General features: G+C 53.4%; 1 protein-coding gene across 2 annotated transcripts in view; it reads right to left on the reverse strand.

Moving 5' to 3' along the window:
- Positions 1–5,792: 5,792 nt before the first annotated feature.
- The window catches only part of CREBBP (CREB binding protein), a 132,133-nt gene continuing 119,031 nt past the window's right edge, over positions 5,793–18,894 (reverse strand). For both annotated transcript variants that reach the window (XM_060031649.1, XM_060031650.1), the window contains 8 exons: positions 16,288–16,438; positions 15,797–15,943; positions 15,070–15,183; positions 13,794–13,959; positions 13,292–13,459; positions 11,047–11,208; positions 10,583–10,864; positions 5,793–9,084 (listed from right to left, as the gene is read on the reverse strand). In XM_060031649.1, coding sequence (XP_059887632.1) covers positions 6,931–9,084; positions 10,583–10,864; positions 11,047–11,208; positions 13,292–13,459; positions 13,794–13,959; positions 15,070–15,183; positions 15,797–15,943; positions 16,288–16,438 — 3,344 coding nt within the window. In that variant the 3' untranslated portion in view covers positions 5,793–6,930. The remainder of the gene's footprint in view (positions 9,085–10,582; positions 10,865–11,046; positions 11,209–13,291; positions 13,460–13,793; positions 13,960–15,069; positions 15,184–15,796; positions 15,944–16,287; positions 16,439–18,894) is intronic.

Genomic DNA, 18,894 nt, shown 5'->3' on the forward strand with positions numbered 1-18,894 from the left:
CAGACAGAGCCCTGCCTAGATGGTGTCCTGAGCAACACCTGGTATCAGGCCCCACCTGGTAGGTGAGCAGCTTTTGCAAAATTCTCCTCGCAGAGACTGCATCTCCTCAGGTGTGAAGAAGGTTCCCTCAGTCAGGATTCTCTGGTCCAACGGGGGATCAGAGGACAGGTGGAGATGCAGACCATTGGCCATTTTCCCTGACTCCTAGGGCAGCCTCTCTTGGCACAGGCACAGGGCGGAGGAGGTTGTTGTCCATCAGCATCACTGGGGCTCGTCTGAGTGGCGAGTGCTGTGCCTGCAGTTCAGGAAACAGGAGGGACAGACTGACCCTGGCACTCACTCCCCAGGAGCCAAAGAACAGGCCGCAGTGTGATCACATGGCCTGGAAACTGGCTGGGGGGCAAGGCGCCCCTCCTGCTTCTTTGTTTGCTTCACAATCCGCATTTTTTTACAAATGCACTTCACAGCCAGGATGCCTCCCTGCATCAGACAAAACGGTGGGGATGCCCTTTCCAGGTAACTCAGGGCTTTCAGCCCACTGGGGCTGCCCACAGCCTCCGTTCTGCCTGGACTCCTGTCCTGTCTAGGGGACCCCAGGCGAGAACCACTCTCCCAAACCCCCTCTCCCCACACCCATGTTTTATCATGAACATTAAGACTGAGGCAGTTTTCCGGTCAAGATGGTCTGCTCTTGGTCCCATGCAGCCTGGCTACTCAAAGCAGATGAGGGCCGGCAGCAGCAGCCTCGCCTGGGAGCTTGTTAGAAACACGGAATCTCAGCACATCACCCCTGCCCTCACCCCCACTGGCCTCAGTTCTACAGAATCAGGATGTTGGCAAGATCCCAGCTAATCAATCCGCATGCACGTTAACCTTGAGAAGGAAGCACAGTCCTGAGGGCACATGGCGGTGGAGGATCGTGTGCTTCCTGAACCGTGGAGCAGCCTGCGATCCTCGATCCTCGGCCTGACGAAGAGATGCTTCGTTTCCTGCACCAACAGGGCACAGTGCCCCGGCTTTGAGCCCCAGCACCTTCCTCCAGGACGTGCCTCTGTTGATTGAGTTCTCCCAGGGCTGCATGTCACCGCCCAGGAGCTGATCGATAAACACTTGCTGAGGGGACAGGCTCCGTGCTTCTCTGAACATCAGCTGGAAGCAGCAGGTGTGCATCAGGAGACCTGAAGCTGCTCGTTCCAGACGGAACGGGGCCTCAGCTTGGTGCCACTCACGTCTTTCCTGCCACTTCTGACATTCAATGCCCTCTTCCCACACGAGGACCCCTGCTCCTCACCCAGGAAACCACAGCTCAGAACTTAAGTGTCCGGAGGGTGGGGAACCCGAGGGTCCCCTGTGCTCTTGCCTGTGGAGGCCTCGCTCTCACTGGTGACCCCAATTCTGGCTGCTGAGCTCCTGTTAGCTCTGAGTGCCTCCTGCATGGCCCCTGGGACCCCTTGCTTCCCTGGCCCTCTCTACATCTGACTTTGGGAGCACAGCTGCGATGCCAGCATTTGGTCCCCAAGGCTCTCCCTCTGTCAGTAGACACCCCTCCCCATGCAGCAGCACAGGAAGCCACCCTCCCTCTTCTGTGGGCCTCGACCCTGTGCCAAGATGTGAGGGGCCCAGGGTGGGCTCAGAGAGGACAAGGAAGGGTCCAGGCACAGGGACCCCGGCACACCCCTTGCCATCCTTTCCAAGGGTGTCCTTTCTGGACATTTTCCTGAGGGACTTGTGGATGCAGGGTCCTCACCCTCACTTGCAACATTCCCTAAACATCACCATCTCCCTTGAGGATCAGTTATTGGATCCATATCATTGTTATGCCTATATATCATTTAAAAAAATTTAGTGAATTCCCTGGCAGTCCAGTGGTTAGAAATCTGTGCTCTCACTGCTGAGGGCCCAGGGTTCAATCCCTGGTTGGGGGAACTAAGATCCCACCAGCCATGCAGTGTGGCCAAAAAAAGAAAAACGTTAATAAGAGGATTTATTGTTGCTGGTCCAGAGCCGTGGGACCCATGATCAGACGATAAACCCCATTTCCATCACTAAGCGCTCTCTAGGAGTTGGGTGGGAGGTGGGTTAGGGTCATCTACACTAGGAGCTGGGAGCTGTGGCCACTACAGTTGACCAACACTGTCAACATTTCTTCTCTGACGCCGAAGTGAGCCAGTGGGCACCAGACACAGGCAAGCTCAGGCCCACACAGTCCTTTGTGAGGACCTGGTTACCACATACCACTGTCTGCCATGTTCAAGGGGCTACAATGTACTGCAACACCCCTGCTTTGCCAGGGTACCCCAAAGTGGGCTCAAGGGGAACCTGTGGAATAGGAGGGGAGGCAGGCGTGTGGGAGGGTTTTCAGGGCTGGAGGAAAAGCTCCTCTCGAACGAAAGGGGAGAGTGTGGTTGGGGCCAGCGGCCCATGTCAGCCCTTGGTGCTCATGAATTCAGGTAAGTCGGTCCCTCTGTTCTCCCACCTCATGGCTGGGCAGAGGGGTGGACATGTGTTTAAACAGCACTTGTTACCTGGTATCACTACCTTTCACGAGGCCAGGAAGGCAGAAGAGCTTGCTCACAGCCACGGCCAAGGCCCTTGTGCCGTCACTGACCCCACCTCACAGGCACCTCTGGCCCACACTTGCTATGACCTGGTCTCTCACTCCAAGGTCTCTTCCTGACCCCCTGACTTTTATACCACTTCCTAAGGTGTTCTAAGCTGTCAACGCCCTTTGAATCTTTCAGTTTAGTGAAGTAACTTCAGTCATATCACAGTCAGTGGATCTGAGTCCATCCTCTATGGAAAGGCACGAGCTCGTTGGAAGCACCATTTGCATCCTCAGCTTCTCATCAGGGTCCCTCAGCCTTGTCATTGTCAGCCTGGGTGCTACATTCACTTATGTTAGTATCTCATGACTGACCCGTTTCCCTGCTCTTGATTTTGCAGTGAACACGGGATGCCCTGGGAAGGTGCCGTGTGGCTTTATGATCCCAGGTGGACACTGGCCCCAGCCCCACGCGCTCCTGCACCATCCACCTGCTGAGGTGGCACCACCACAGTGTCTACTTCCCAGCACTGGCCTTGTGTCAAGGACTTCCTGGCTTCTCCCTGTCTGCCACCCATATTCAGCTTCTTTCCTTTTTCAGAGTAGCTTATTTTCTCATGCAGTTCTAAAAGCACATTTTGGCTCAAATGAAATCTTTTGGTTCCACTTTACAGCAATCAAAAGTTGCATGTCTTCAGCCTGAGATCTTAGAAGCCTCTTCACCTCGTGTTACGCAGCCATTGCAGCCGACTCCTGTTTTTTTGTTTTTTGTTTTTTTTGCAGCACACGGGCCTCTCACTGTTGTGGCCTCTCCCATTGCAGAGTACAGACTCCGGACGTGCAGGCTTAGCGGCCATGGCTCACGGGCACAGCCGCTCCGCGGCATGTGGGATCTTCCCGGACCGGGGCACGAACCCGTGTCCCCTACATCGGCAGGTGGACTCTCAACCACTGTGCCACCAGGGAAGCCCCGACTCATGTTTTTAACACACTGAATTCTCAAAAACATAATCAAACACGTGCACTAGACAAAATCAGCTGAACCCCTTTATCTTATGACTGGCTGCTAGGCTAATTCTACGGGTTGTTAGCCAACTGGAACCATCTTTGAATCCAAGCAGTTTTACCAGCTTTTATTATAAACACCAGCATATTTCAAGTTTCCTCTTTTTTGTCCCCCAGAATTTCAGGCAACTTTATTCATGGCAGAAGTTGCCTTTTTTTAAATGTTTATTTTTTTATTTTTGGCTGCGTTGGGTCTTCGTTGCTGCACGTGGGCTTTCTCTAGCTGTGGTGAGCGGGAGCTACTCTTCGTTGTGGTGCGCAGGCTTCTCACTGTGGTGGCTTCTTTTTGTTGTGGAGCATGGGCTCTAGGCACGTGGGCTCAGTAGTTGTGGCTCGCGGGCTCTAGAGCGCAGGCTCAGTAGTTGCGGCACCTGGGCTTAGCTGCTTCGCAGCATGTGGGATCTTCCCGGACCAGGGCTTGAAACTGTGTCCCCTGCGTTGGCAGGCGGATTCTTTTTTTTTTAATTTTTAAAAAAATATTTAAATTTTATTTATTTTTGGCTGCATTGGGTCTTCGTTGCTGCACACAGGCTTTCTCTAGTTGTGGTGAGTGGGGGCTACTCTTTGTTGCAGTGTGTGGGCTTCTCATTGTGGTGGCTTCTCTTGTTGTGGAGCACAGGCTCTAGGTGTGTGGGCTTCAGTAGTTGTAGCACGTGGGCTCAGTAGTTGTGGCACACGGGCTTAGCTGCTCTGCGGCATGTAGGATCTTCCGAGACCAGGGCTTGAACCCGTGTTCCCTGCATTGGCAGGTGGATTCTCAACCACTGCACCACGAGGGAAGCCCCAGAAGTTTCCTCTTTTTAATCACAAATATAGGACTTTTTTCTCCTCCTAAGTAGACAGCATGTGAGACACCGCGTCGGGGCTTTCCAGCTCTCACAGAAACTTCCTTACGTCAAGTGCCAGGTTAGCATCCAGCCCACACCCTTGGCTGCATCCTTTGGCAACAAGATTGCATGGGACTCCAAGAGGATGAGGTTGGCACACTTTTGGATTCTGGGATGACCTGAAAGAGACTCCCCATTGGCCAGGTTAAAAGGGCTGCACATCCGAAGTGTGGACCTGGAGCTGCTTCTCCAGGGCCCAGACAGCTCACACTTCTTGTCTGAACAGACTCAGTCCAGGGCTTTCCCATCAGTGCAGAAGGCGACCGGGAAAAGGGTCACGGACGTGGGACTTGAGCACGTTAAGTGAGGATGGCATGTGGCCATGGAGGGCCTGACCCCGCTTCCCTTTGGGGATGGGTAGGGATGGGGGTTGGTTGGTGGTGAGACGGTGGTCTTAGTCTTACCTGGCTAAATCTACAACATTAGAACAAGATTCGAAGCCCTGTGTTACAACTAATTTCTTAGAGTTTCCTCAAATTTAAATTCCCAGTTCAAGTGTTTTGAAAAGATTTCTGTGAATACAGGGTCAAAAGGAAAGCTATTTGGGCTGTCATTTCTAAGCCTGACATCACAACCCCTCGGTTGAGACCACCCTTGGTTGGGGGACAGGGGAATGAAACAGGACTCCACTTGCCTGTGCCCTGGGAGGGGGTGCACAGACCAAAGAATGAATGTCAGCTCTCCTGGCGGTGGTCTTCCTCATAGATGTCATTGTTATAGCATTCAGGACCTCGAGTGTCACCCCCTCAGTTAAGGGCCCCTGGAATTGGACTCAGAGAGGAGGGGTGGACCAGGTGGCCGAGTACAGGTGTTGCTCGAAGCTGGAGGCCTCTTCTCATCCCAGCAGGGCTGGTGGCCAGTGTTCCACATCGTTCCCCCAGCGGCCCCCAGGGCAGCACCTCGCTGTTTCTAGAGAAAGTTGGAGAAGGCAGGGCTGGAGCTGCATCTGCCCAGCCCAGCGTCAGAGGCCGTGGCAGCATCCTCCCTCACTGAACCAGGATTTGGGGGCAGGCCAGGAACCCCCTCTAGTCCCCGGAACACCCTTTGCATCAATTCTGGGATTGGCATGTAGGAGCAGGGATGGGGTGGGGGTGGCTAAGATGGGGAGTGTGGACAGGCGACAAAGTGCTGTTTCAGGGCCACTTGTGTCCCCGGCTCTGGGTGAGGTTCTTCCATGAGCACCAAAGGAGGGCCCTCCAGGCCTTGGCTGAGCTCAGCTGCCACCCCCACCCCCCGCCCCGGCCAACAGGACCACGGCCCCCACCTCTCCTCTGTGAGCAAACAATCAGAATCATGTCTTACAAAGAACAGACTCCAAAAATATATATAAATAAATAAAAACCTTAAACATTCTTACAGGGATCTTAAAGAACAGAATACATGTTAAAAACTTCAGTAATTTATATCAATTTTAAGCGGTACTTTATATACAATGGGGGAAAAAAACACATGCATAGTCCAAATACAATGTTGAAAACAGCATTTTCATAACAAAAGAGCTGGAACACGAAGTGTTAACACCATGTACATGAATTCAAGGACCACCCTTTTTGTCTGTTGCACACAGTTTATTTAACAATATGATATAAGAAATGAGTTGGTACTTTACCATTCTATACAGTGATTGAATCTTCTTGAATTTTCTTATTTATAGTAATTATAGCGCTTGCATGATTTACACTAGAATTGCTTTTCCTCATTTCAAGTTTCACATAGAAGAAAGAAAAGAATGCTTCTTCTCTATTAACATTAGCATGGTCTAAGAGAGTGATCATCCCTATTTTTTGTCTAAAACCAGTTTTATCAGAGAAACAAAGCAACAATTTCTACATCTGCAAGACAAGAGTCTGGCTTAAGCCAGTATGTATAGATAGATGTGTGTGTGGGTGTGTACGTGTGCGCGCTCAGGAGCCAATTCCTATCATCCAGGGGTAATACTTGGAGACGCCCACAGAGTTCACTATAGAAAAAATCTTCCCGCAACGTCAGAAAGTTATCGGGATACATTATAAGCTTGCATTATTTCAGGAATCAGTTTCTGAATATTATTTTTCTTCTCACTTTTAAACATAAATGTTTAAAGTCTTGAAAATACAAATAAAAAATATGAATATAATGAACTTGTTTTTCCCGTTAAAAAAAGGCATGAGTCACCAGCAATGACGACAAAAAGAATCCAAACAAAACCCCCCTCCCCCCAAAACAAAAAACAAAAAACGAAAAAAAAAAGAGAGAGAGAGACCAGATATTTAAATCAACTGGTTTTTAACAAAAAAATATATTCTTTGTATTGTTTCTTTAAACAGCAATCTACCCTTCCACGGCTTGGAAGTAGCAGTTCCATCTAGGAATAAAAAGAGCCCAGATGCCTGGATTTCAGTACAAAAGGTCCAAGAACATGAAAGGGAAAAAAAAACAAGTGATGCTCTCACAATGCTACAAACCCTCCACAAACTTTTCTAGGGTGTCTCCCGTGGTGTCGCCGACCAGGGACAGCTCATTGGACAACGCACTCCTGTTGGGGGTGTTCAGCTGGGGGAGCATTGCACTCTGTTCGGGGTTCCCCAAGTGTCCCTGATCTATGGAGCTGGCCATGGTGACTGCGAGTCCTGGGTGGGGGGAACCAGTCTGGGGCGAGACGTGGTGTGGTGAAGGCTGGGGCTGTATCCGTGGCGACGGGCTGGAATGTGGAGGCTGGGACTGGGGCCGTGGAGACTGGACAGGGGCCGGAGACCGCACCTGGCTACTGAGGGACGTGGCCATCTGCTGGCCGGGGAGGTGCGAGGCCTGCGGCTGTCCTGAGAGCATGTGCTGCTGGGGGCTCATGGGGTTCGGCTGGCCCGGGGACCCGATCTGCTGCTTCATCTGCTGCTGCTGCAGAATCCGCTGTTGCAGGGCCTGCTGGATGTTGGGCGTGCTGTCTGAGCCCAGCCCAGGCTGCCCCATCTGGCTGAGCTGTCCCATCTGGGCTGCCATCTGGCCCATGGAGCTGCCCTGGATGGGGAGGTGCTGCTGCATCCGCTGCTGTTGCATGGCCGCGGGGTAGCCTCCGGGTCCCTGAGGCTGCTGGAACTGGCCATGCCCCGCCATGCCCCCGGCCATGCCGGCACTGCCCTGCTGCTGCTGCTGCTGCTGCTGCTGTTGCTGCTGCTGCTGCTGCTGCTGCTGCAGGAGCTGCCTTCGCAGCATCTCTCTGTACTGTGGGTTCATACTTGCCATGCTGGGGTTGTGCCCCGGGTTCATGATGTTCAGGGCCTGGCCCTGGGGGTTCAGGCCGCCCATCGCCGGCTGCTGAGGAGGCACACCGGGCCGTGGGCCGCCGGCTTGCATGGCATTCAGGTTCTGCAGGCTGGGCTGCTGGTGCAGGCCGGGCTGGGGCTGCAGGCCGGGCTGAGGCTGCAGGCCAGGTTGGGGCTGCAGGCCGGGCTGACTGGCCACGTACTTGGCCGTGCGTTGTTTAATGAAAGCTGCCATCAGCTGAGGATTGGACTTGAGGATGTTGAGCACCTGCTGCTGCTGCTGTGGGGAGCTGGGGGACTTCAGGGTCCGAAGCAGGTCCTGCAGGGCGCCGGGCGAGATGCTCCGGGGCGGTTGCACGCTGGGCATCCGTGGCCCGGCCACGGCCGGCTGGGCCTGCATGGACATCACGGGTCTCGGCATGCCTGGCATCGGCTGCTGCTGGGGGATGGGCGCCTGCTGCCACTGCCCAGGTGGCAGGTTGGGCACAACGGGCCCGCTGACCTGGTTGGGTCGGGGCACATTCAGGCCCACAGGGGCCATCTGGCTCACCGGGGTCACCATGCCCGTGCGCCCTGGGGGCATGCCGTTGTTGATGTTCACCCGGTACAGGTGCTGCTGCTGCTGGGCCTCCCGCTCGATCTGCCGGGCCGCCTCCACTGCCGCGGGTGGGGGCTGGGCGGGGGGAGGTGGGGCTGGCACCTGGTTGGTGGGCTTCCCGGTGGATACCGTTGTGGGGGGCTGAGTCCGGGCCACACTGGGGAAGCCGGCTGGTGACATGTTCACGGGCGAGGGCTGCGGCTGGGCGGGGGGCTGTGGCGTCTGGGGCGTGCTGGGCTGCTGCGTGGGGGTCCCGGGTGGTGCTGAGGTAGGGGAAGGCAGGCTCTGCTGAGGCACGTTGCGGGTGTTCATGGTGGCCATCCGCCGGCGCATGAGCTGGGCCTGCTGCAGGCGGTGCTGGATCTGCTGCTGGCGGAGCTTGTGTTTGATGTTGAGGCAGAAGGGCACGGGGCACTTGTTTTCTTGGCAGTGTTTGGCGTGGTAGCAGCAGAGGGCAATGAGCTGCTTGCACACTGGGCAGCCGCCGTTGGTCTTGCGTTTGCAACCCTTGGTGTGCTGCACCACCCGCTTCATCTTCTGGCAGGACGGCAGTGAGCAGTTGGCGTTGCGGCACTGACAGGCGTGCACCAGGGACTGGATGCAGCGCTGGATGCTCAGGCGCCGTGACTCCTGGGGGCTCTTGGACTGTGGTTCACCCTGGCTGCTGCCCTCGTCGTCCAGGCCCAGCCCCCACTTCACCATCTTGTGGGTGTGGCTCTTCGTGTTGTAGCAGTTGATGCAGAGGTCGTAGTCCTGCGGGTGAGGACAAGGGACAAGCCAGCATCAGCATGCGGCCCTGACCACCAGCTCCCCCCCCATCCCCACGAGGCTCACGGATGCCAAACATGTCTGCTCCCCAGAACCTTCACTCCCAGGAACACTCCACAGCCCAGAAATTCCAGAGACCACCGGTCCACCTACTTGCCCTCTTCTGGGGGCCCCTCTGCCTTCTCCCAACCTGCTAGCTCACAGCGTGTGTGGCTTCGTGAGCACCCCGAGGCTGGGGCCCCTACGCTCTGGGGCTGCTGTGGGTGCCCTCGGTGCATCCCCAGAGCTCTGCTGGGCAGCCGGTGGGCGGGCACTGGGGCTGAGAGGCCTTCACCAGGAGGAAGGCCCTGGGCTCGCACCATGGCAACATAATGCCCCCTCCCCAGGTTTCTAAAAGCTGCACCTGGAGACAGAGACCACAAAGCACTAGATCTGGAGGATGAGCCCTGTGACCAGGACTGCTAACCTTCTCACAGCAAGGATGTGAAAATCCCCACAGTGGGAAATAAGAGAGAGGACAAAAGAAAGCTGGAGAGAGTGGCAGAGAGATGAGGGCATTATAGAGGCCCCCTCTGCCCCCAGAGAGCACAGAGCTGCTGTTGTGGAGCACTCAACTATGGGGACTATCTAGGCGTTGACACCAGCAAGGTGAGGACTGGGCAGGAGAGGAGTCTGACTATCTGCGGGGGGAGGCAGAGCATGTGACACCCCGTGCAAGTGACCCGTCTGTGCCAGGGACAGGCCGAGACCCCTGCAGAGGGGGTGCCAGTGTGGTTTGACCACGGGATCCACCAGGACAAGAGAGGAGGGGCTTAAGACCCCTGACCAAAGGGACCCAGCCTGACAACAGCAGGAAATCCCAACCTCTTGGCAAGTAGACTGGGAACACCAGAAGAGGAACCAGTCAGAATCCCAATGGACCAAAGCACTGCCGTGCTCTCTTCTCTCTGCACTCCCACCCTGCACCGAGAGGCCTATGCGTGTGCCTGACACAGAGCTGGTGTTAACGAAACACAACAAATAAAATAACAAAGTGCCTTGTGATCATCTCCGCATCCTGGAAAGGCCAGCACAAATGTTGTCTCCCAGGGAAGCTCACTGGCTTCCCTCCATCCCCTGAAGACCAGCTCCCCCCAACACCCCAGACACATGCCACTGGGACCAGGTTGGGACCAGGCTGCCTCGTGAGCAGACACTGGCTGCTTCTTGCCCTGGATCGCTGGCGCTAAGCCCCATAACAGGCACAGGGCAGGAACCCCACCAACATCGAGAGAAACCCTCTCATTCGTGAACCCCAAAACACAATCTCAAAACCAACAGTGGACTAGTGGAGTGGACAGATGAGCATTCATCTGGTCATTTTCTCCCCAGAAAACGCCAACTGTTTAACAGTTGCCCTGAAATACACATGCACAGCCCGAGAGCGCCGTGGGCCTCGCCAGCTCTACCGGCAGCCCTGCGCGGGCAGGTGCCCCGCGCTCACCTCGCACACGGTGCAGTGCCAGCGCGTCTCCACATGGTGCTTGCACTCATTGCAGGTGTAGACGAAGCGGTCCTGGCCCTGGGTGTGCAGCTCCACCAGCATGCACAGCGTGGACCACTTGGAGCGCCGCAGGGAGGAGAACTCCCAATGCTTGTCCCGGGCCAGCGTGAGGAAGGCGTCCCGCCCGTCCATGAGGTCACAGCTGAGCAGGGGGTCGGGGTCGACGATGGGGGGCAGCGTGTTGATGACAGGCCCAGCGTGGAGGTGGATCACAAAGAAGACCTGGGGGACGGCAGGGAGGAGCAGCGTCAGCCCCGCAGAGAGAAGGACCGAGCCGACTCCTGCTGTCCCCAGGGCTGAACTGCGTTGGTGACAAGCAGTGGTGACAAGCAGTGTGGTGTCGCCAGGCCAGGCCTCCTCCCCCTGCACTTGGTCCGCCCCCACCCCACCCCACCCACCCCCACCTCTTTGTGCTTCTCCATCGTGGCATAGAGCTTCTGGGACAAGTCGTTGGACACGTTGGGCATGCTGGGCTTTTTCTTGTTGGCTCGGCTGATGCTGCTTTTATTCTTGTTGGTTTTCTTGTTGTTCTTTTTCTTGGCGTTCTTGCTGTCGCCCTGGCTGCCCTGCAATAAGACTCAGAGCTGTCGGCCCTGCCTAGCATCCTGCTCCAATGTCCAGCAGGGAGGCCACCAGTTCCTGCTGCGGGGGCTCCAGGGAGCTGGGGCTGAGGCAGGCGACCACCGAGCAGACCCCTACCTGCCTGCGCAGGCCGTGTGAGTGGCTGTCAACACTGCTGCCTTCAGAGGAAACCGCTAAGGGGAAGGAGATGAGTATGGAAGCAGGGCCCGGACTTGGCCAGGACCGAATGGGTACAGTGGTGACAAACATAAAGCAAGCACTGCCTGTGCCACAACAGCCGCACATCACGTGGAGGCTGGAGGGAAGAATACACCTGGGATGCTAGTTGGATCTAACCACGGAGGGGGTGGAGGCCGTTTCTCCTGGTCCTATGTTTTCTACTGGCTGGAGGCAGGCACTCCTCCTCGACGGGCACACAGCCAGGGCTGTGTTCCCCTCAGAGCCCCTCTGTGGCAGCTCGGCCGGCAGTACAGACTCTCCTCCCAGCACCCCCTGAGCCTTGGATGCCAGTGCTGACTCAGGCCACCTCCTGTGCCTGGGTGTCCGTCCGGCAGAGGCAGAGGAATCTGGGTTCATTAATCGGCTGTGGTCTTCCTCCCACAGGCACTCCAAGTTCCCACTGAAATCCAGCCCACCCTTCCAGGTCAGCTTGAGGGAGGGACCTGCCGGCATCTCTCCAGTCCCTGAGGAGCAGCATCTCCACCCCTAAATCACCCAATGTTCCAGGGGATGCCTCCAGGGAGGTCCAGCAAAAGGCAGGCAGAGAACGATGACCACAGCCCTCGACCTCTCCTCGGGACCCACCTGTGACATGAGTACTTGTCACATCCTCACCCACACTTTCTCCATTTTGGAAGGGGCTAGGGATGCTGTCTTACAAAAAGGACACACCCTAAAAAGCACATGCTGCCTGGCACGAAGCAGCCCATGCAGGCGTTCCACCCTAGACCCCTGGCTCTGGATGCTGGCTCCACATGCAGCCCCAAGCCCTCCTGGGGGCCCCAGGCCTGCACGGGTGGTAACAGGCATCTCGAGATTAACACATCTGCAGCCAATTCTTGACTTCTTCCCCCAAGTGTGCTCTCCCTTCCTTCTCCCCTTCAGGGAGACGCAGCAACACTGACTCAATTCTAAGGCCCCAGACCCAGCAGGCAGCCTCGATCCAGGATCTTCCTCATACACCACAAAGATGCACCCTAAGTTCTGAGGTTGTTACTCTCAAAACACATCATACGCTGCTCACTGCCGACAGCTACGCATCCAACTAAACCACCATCATCTCTTACTTGAACATGTGAAACACAGCACACTCGCTCCCGACTCGGACTCTGACACCCTCCTCCTTCTGCTGGAGGCTCCTCCGCCGGGATCTTCTGGGTTCCTCTCACCAGTCAGTCTCTGCTCAGATGCCACCTCCCCAGACAGGCCCTCCCAAAGGTGCTGCATCTGCCCTCTTCCCTTGTGTCTGTTCTACACCATCTCAGCATGCACCACACACTAGGACACACACCCCTTGAGGGCAGGGATGGAGACCTCTTTAGTTCCCACTGCACCCCTCAGGATGGTGCCCGCACATGGCGGGGGCTCAGTGACCAGAGTGAGTGCACAGACACATGAACACCCAGTGAAGAGTGGGGGGCAGTTTACAACAAGGAGAGTGAATGTGGCCTGGCAAACAAGAGTCTCCTCCTCAAGTCATTTCTAAAGTGAACTGACTGGTTCCTGATCATGACACCCGTCTCCATCTCTTATCTCCGGCACCTCTTCTGGGCTCCCTGGCAGGGTGCCCTCCTCTCTCATCTTGCTGTGTCTCGGCCCCGCTGTCCTGCCCAGAGATGCCAGAGCAAGCCCCTCTGTCCACCTAGTAGGTGATGTGTCTCCAGTTCGCCCAGCACCCAGTGTGGGCTGTGCCCCCAGGCCCAGGCCTGCCCTGTGGTGGGCGGTTATGTATGAAAACACCACCACAGACAAAGGAGGCCATGTCTTGAGAAACGAGCAGCCCACACTCACTCCCTGACCTGCTGGAGCGCAGCCTTTAGCACATGCACTGGGGCCCTTGGGCTTTACCTCCGGGGTCTCACTGGCCGCGGTGCTCTCCTCCTTCTTCCTCTCTTCTTCCTCCTGTTCCAGCTCCTTAATGCTCTCCTCCAACACGTTAGGCCAGAAGTCACCCTCGAAATAGGGCAGTTCCTTGGCACTGGTGAGCCTGTCTTCAGTTGCTTGTTTGAAAATGTCCTGGAAAGTGAACAAGCACAGCGGTGAGACGAGGGGGGCTGGGTGACACTCTGGGGAGGGGGCTTGGGGCCACGACATGGAGAGGGGACCGCACACTCCTGAGGCGCATGGTTTCACAAGATCTACCACCACTTCTCTTGGACTGCCGACTGCAAATCTTGACAGACAGCGGAGAAGTTGCTTCTTAGTTTATGATTTTAAAAAATTTAAATTTTTGCTTTCCAATAATCATAAGTAGATATAATTCTAACACATGTGAGCACAGAGGGAGACACGTGAAGATGTGGGAGTCAGTGGTGAGGAGCCCCCCCGCCTGCCCCCGCAGTGTGGGCACCTTATAGTCATGGATGATGCGCTCGGCAAAGGCCTTGTCCAGCATCTTCTTGTACCACTCCTGCAGGCGCTTTGGCTTGGGGATTTTTTGATCTGGGGGGTGGCAATGGAAGATGTAGTCGTCTCCTTCACTTGGGGGACAGGCCCAGATGTGTCCTGTTACATACCTGCAGGACATACACACAATTCAGACGGAAGCAGTGAGCGAAATCATCCCTGCCTTTGAGGAGTAACAGCTGAGGAACACGGACCAAAGCAAGGACAGAAATAACTATGAAGAAAAACAACAAAAAAGAAATTACAAAATGCTTCTGGCAGAACATGTGAGAGGCCTAAGAGAGGTTCCAAACCATTGTGCTGGGGAAGGGGGTTAGGGTAAAGCCAAATCTCTACAGAGTGCAAACGCAGGCTGGAAATTGGCCCAACGGTACCTCCCTCTTCGGTGTGCATGTCAGGCAGGGGCTAAGGCTGCAAGGGAACCTGTGACACAGGAGAGAGCCTGGGAAGACGGCAACGCGTGAGGCGTATCAGACGGCTTGTCCCCAGGGTGGATGCACTGAATTTCCTATCTACTTTCTCCTGCACATTGGAAAGGAAGTTGAGTATTTCTTTCTAAGGGGTTAAAGACAAAATAGATCTCATTCATTCTGCTCAAGACACTTCAATCAAACATCTCTTTTCCAAATTTGGGAAAGAAATGTGATCTAGAATGTAAGAAGAGAGACAGGAAAGGAAGTCAGACACAAGAGACCACATCTGGTAGGATTCCGCTTCTATGAACCGTCCAGAAAAGGCACAGTTATGGAGACAAAAAGGAGATTAGTAGTCACTGGGGGCAGGGGTCCAAAAGGGATGAACAGCAAATGCGTGCAGGGATCTTAACGGGGGTTGGGGGGATGAGAATGTTCTGAAACTGATTTACCGTGACAGCTGCATTACTTGATAAAGTTACTAAAAATCACTGAATGTACACCTGAAGTAGGTGAATTGTATGATACATAAAATATGCCTCAATAAAGTTTTAAAAAAACAGACTAGAATGTGAGAAAAACACAGGAGGCAGGGAAAGCACATGAGCTGTGCTGGGAGCCCCAGACCCAAGTGGCCCAACAGAACATCTGGCTGGAAGGGTGCTCTGGAGACCCCTGAATCCATTTAAGGACATCAAAATAGAAACACAAAAAACCTTAAGAAATACTTGTGCTATTTCACAAAATACACAGTGAAAATTAAAAATGGAGTTTTTATTAGTTCTGAATAATTTGAATTAAACTCACCCCAATTTCTTCACGTACTCTAAATATCCAATAAGGATCTCATGGTAAACAGCTGTTCGGAGGCATCTCGGTCGGAAGAAATGAATACTGTCCAGATAAGATATGTACACACGCCTGGGGGGCAGGGTGAGAAAGAAATTAATTGAAAGTTCAGGTTATCTCCCAAACTTGAAACCAAACACCAGCATCTAAAAAAAGCTCCAGAAATAAATTCTGTTTTGATAGCATTTACACTGGCCACAGACAGGACATAAGAAATCTGCCATCACCAAGCTCTGCTACCAATCAATAAAATAGAATTCAATTTCATCACTGAACTAAGAAGCAATGCCATCACTCACCATGGGGAACCGTGGAGAGATCAGGGCAAATTAGGAAAAGCCACTTCTAATTCCTTCTCACCCAGATTCTTGACTGAACATGAAATAACTCTCAGGAGAGGTGTGACATTTTCATAGGTGAAGAGAAGCCTGGCCTGTGCAGCAGTCCCCACCCCCTTCTCCATAGGTTTACCTGCCCCAGGTAAGACAGGGGCAACAGCAAGACCAGGATCAAAACCCATGTGTGCTTACAACACAAAGCACTCTACAATCATCAAAACTCTTCACTTCCCACTGGCTTAGCAGAAAACGAACTAACGAAACTAACTAGTAGTTCTCTAAGATGTTTAGAGCCTTGGTCGCTAGCACAACACGTGACACGCACCCCAAAGGAGCTAGAGGATTACCTTGTGTTTGGAGGGGGGCAATCAGAGCCATACTCTTGGACGTGCATCCCAAAGAAGCACACGTCCACTCCATCAATTTCCTCAAAGGCAAAGAGTGCTTTGGTTCGATACGGGAAAGATTCAGACATTTCCCCAGAATCCACAAACCTGAAATAAAAGAGCCTGATGTTTGCATGCATCACTACCATTTACAAAGTGCTTTACAGACGAGACCTGCTGCCGTAAACCCGCTCAGTGCAGAGAAGCTGGAGGCGAGGTCGCCCCTTCTGACCACTGGCCCAGGCAGCTCGGAGTCTTGGCCCCATTCTTTGTGACACTGCTTCACTCAGAAAGGAATTCCACCTCCCCTGATGAATGTGGGATACTGACAGAAGGGTGGCTACATGCTAACTGATGAAAAGCTTTCAAATTATGCAAACTCTAAAGCTTTGCCAGAAAGCTAGGCTCTGGTTAACCACATGGGGTGCCCACTGGAACGTCTGCACACAAACCGTGACTTCATCCCGGGCTTGACTTCCACCGTCTTGTCTGAGCTGGCCACTACGCGGACAAACACCTCCCCGGCTTCAGGATGATTCTGTCGCCGCAAAAACTTGTTGACTCGGTCTTCCAAGTGATTTCCCAACCGTGTGGTCTGCAGTCCTGCAAAGTCCAGCACAAGCAGATGAGAGGACTTCGGGAGGGTTGAGGTCACAGAATCCACCTCTTTCAGTGTAGTCTGGTATTTTAAGGAGTAACATTCTCCAAATACAGAAGGGATCTAATGTGTCCTATGAGGTAATAAGCATTTTATAAAAGAAAGGTGGACCCTGGAATCTCAGGCATTCCACGCACTGAAAACTGCTGTCAAATGCCCAATATTTCCATCTTTTTCTAACTGTAAGGGGCAGAAGAGACACAAAGGTGGACCCAAATCTGAAGGAAGATGGGCTCTGGGGTGAAGCAGGGGAGCAGGCACGAGGGAGCCGCACTGGGTCCATCCTGCCTCCTGCCCTACATGCCCAGCCCCTAGTGAGACAGAGATCTGGCCCTGGCTGCGCCCACACACCTGTGCCCCAAGGCTGGAAGAACTTGAAGAACTCTTAACAGAAATGGGGACACTGCCACTGCTTTCCATGGAAGGCAGGGCTGGCACAGCCTCAGAGACAGGATGGCACAAATGCCCCTTCCTGCCCAGATCTGATGAGAGTCCTGGTGCAGAGTCTGAGACAGCTAAGCTAGCAGGCAGCCAAGGGCTACCTCACTCTGTGAGCATTCCAATACTGGGCGGCAAGGGACACTGTTCCACGACGCAGACCTGCCCAGCACCACTGCTGGTGGGCTCCTCCGCCCTGCCCCTCTGTACCCTCCCTCTCCCAGGGATGGGCCAGGAGTTACACAGCATATAAATACAATACAGTCACAGCACAGAAAAACTCTGTGCATATGGGGATAAAAGACTAGACAGGAAAGCTGCAAAAGGTTAACAGTGACTACAGATGATAGGATTTTAGAAGATTCCTTACTGAGGTTAAGAAATATCTGCAAAATTTAGGCTTTTAAAATTTAGTTTCTCTGCAATAAACATACCAATGGCGGAGTTTTTTTGGTATATAAATTATACCTCAATAAAAGTGATTAAAAAAAAACAATGGCAATGAAATAAAGACCCCATTAAAAAATAAAAACTTTAAAAGCTATAAAAATGAGAAGTAGAATTGTTTCACACTCTGATACACGTGCACACTTTCCACAGCTGTTTAGTTATGCTCTGGATCCCCTTATTTCAACCTCCCACAGCTGAGATAACCATCCTGAGAAAAAGAGAATTAGGTGCAAAGGACTTACGACCATCTCATCTATTCTTTGTGAAGCCCAGAAGAAAATTCTCATGTTCTCGCCCCCCTGTACTCCCGCCCATGCCGCTGCTGAGCAAGTTTTGTCCCCTTATGAGGTGGCTTCCAATCCAGAAAGAGAGGACACAGCTAAGAAGGGCCACCCTGCACTGGTGCAGGGAGCTCCCCCTTCCCTTGTGACTATGATTACACACACTATGATTTTCACATAATGAATAGGAGTAAACCTTCAAAATTAGGTCTTTACATTTTCCCCCAAAATTACCTGTACCAAAAATAGTTTATGAATTTTATTTTATTTTTTTATATAGCAGGTTCTTATTAGTTATCTATTTTACACATATTAGTGTGTATATGTCAATCCCAATCTCCCAATTCATCCCCCCACCCCCCCCACCGCTTTCCCCCCTCGATGTCCATACGTTTGTTCTCTACATCTGTGTCTCTAATTCTGCACTGCAAACCTGTTCATCTGTACCATTTTTCTAGGTTCCACATATATGCGTTAATATACGGTATTTGTTTTTCTGACTTATCACTCTGAAAATAGTTATTTTTTAAAATACATTTATTTATTTTTGGCTGAGTTTTCATTGCTGCATGCAGGCTTTCTCTACTTGTGGCGAGCAGAGGCTACTCATCGTTGCGGTGTGTGGGCTTCTCACTGTTGTGGCTTCTCTTGTTGCAGAGCACAGGCTCTAGGCGCACAGGCTTTGGTAGTTGTGGCTCGCAGGCTCTAGGGCGCAGGCTCAGTAGTTGTGGCGCATGGGCTTAGTTGCTCCGCGGCATGTGGGATCTTCCCAGACCAGGGCTCGATCCCGTGTCCCCTGCATTGGCAGGTGGATCCTTAACCACTGTGCCACCAGGGAAGCCCAAAATACAGTTTTTAAATGAGACAATTATGACGGTCTGGTCACAAGCACCAAACTGAACGCCGTGAAGAGGGCTGGAGAGGTGCTCCGCTATGTCCCCTGAGAGAAGAGCCATGGGCTTTACACACGGGACGGCACAGTGAAAAACCTGGAGAGCAGCCAGCACGTGCTCAGAGACTCAGTACTGGGGAAAGAAGGGCTGTTCTCATGCTGCGGTGCCATGTGGAGGTGTCCTCCAGACCAGCAAGTTCAGGCACTGAGGGCAGGCATTTCTGCAACAGCCCCTCCCACTGGACAGGAGGGCCCAGGCCACCCTCACTGTGATGGTGCCTCGGGCTTCCCACAGGGTGGCCACGTGCTTTGGTTTAGGTTCCCGTTTCCACTCCCCACA

The sequence above is a fragment of the Delphinus delphis genome, chromosome 15 (genome assembly GCF_949987515.2).
Source record: "Delphinus delphis chromosome 15, mDelDel1.2, whole genome shotgun sequence".
Taxonomy (NCBI): Eukaryota; Metazoa; Chordata; class Mammalia; order Artiodactyla; family Delphinidae; genus Delphinus; species Delphinus delphis.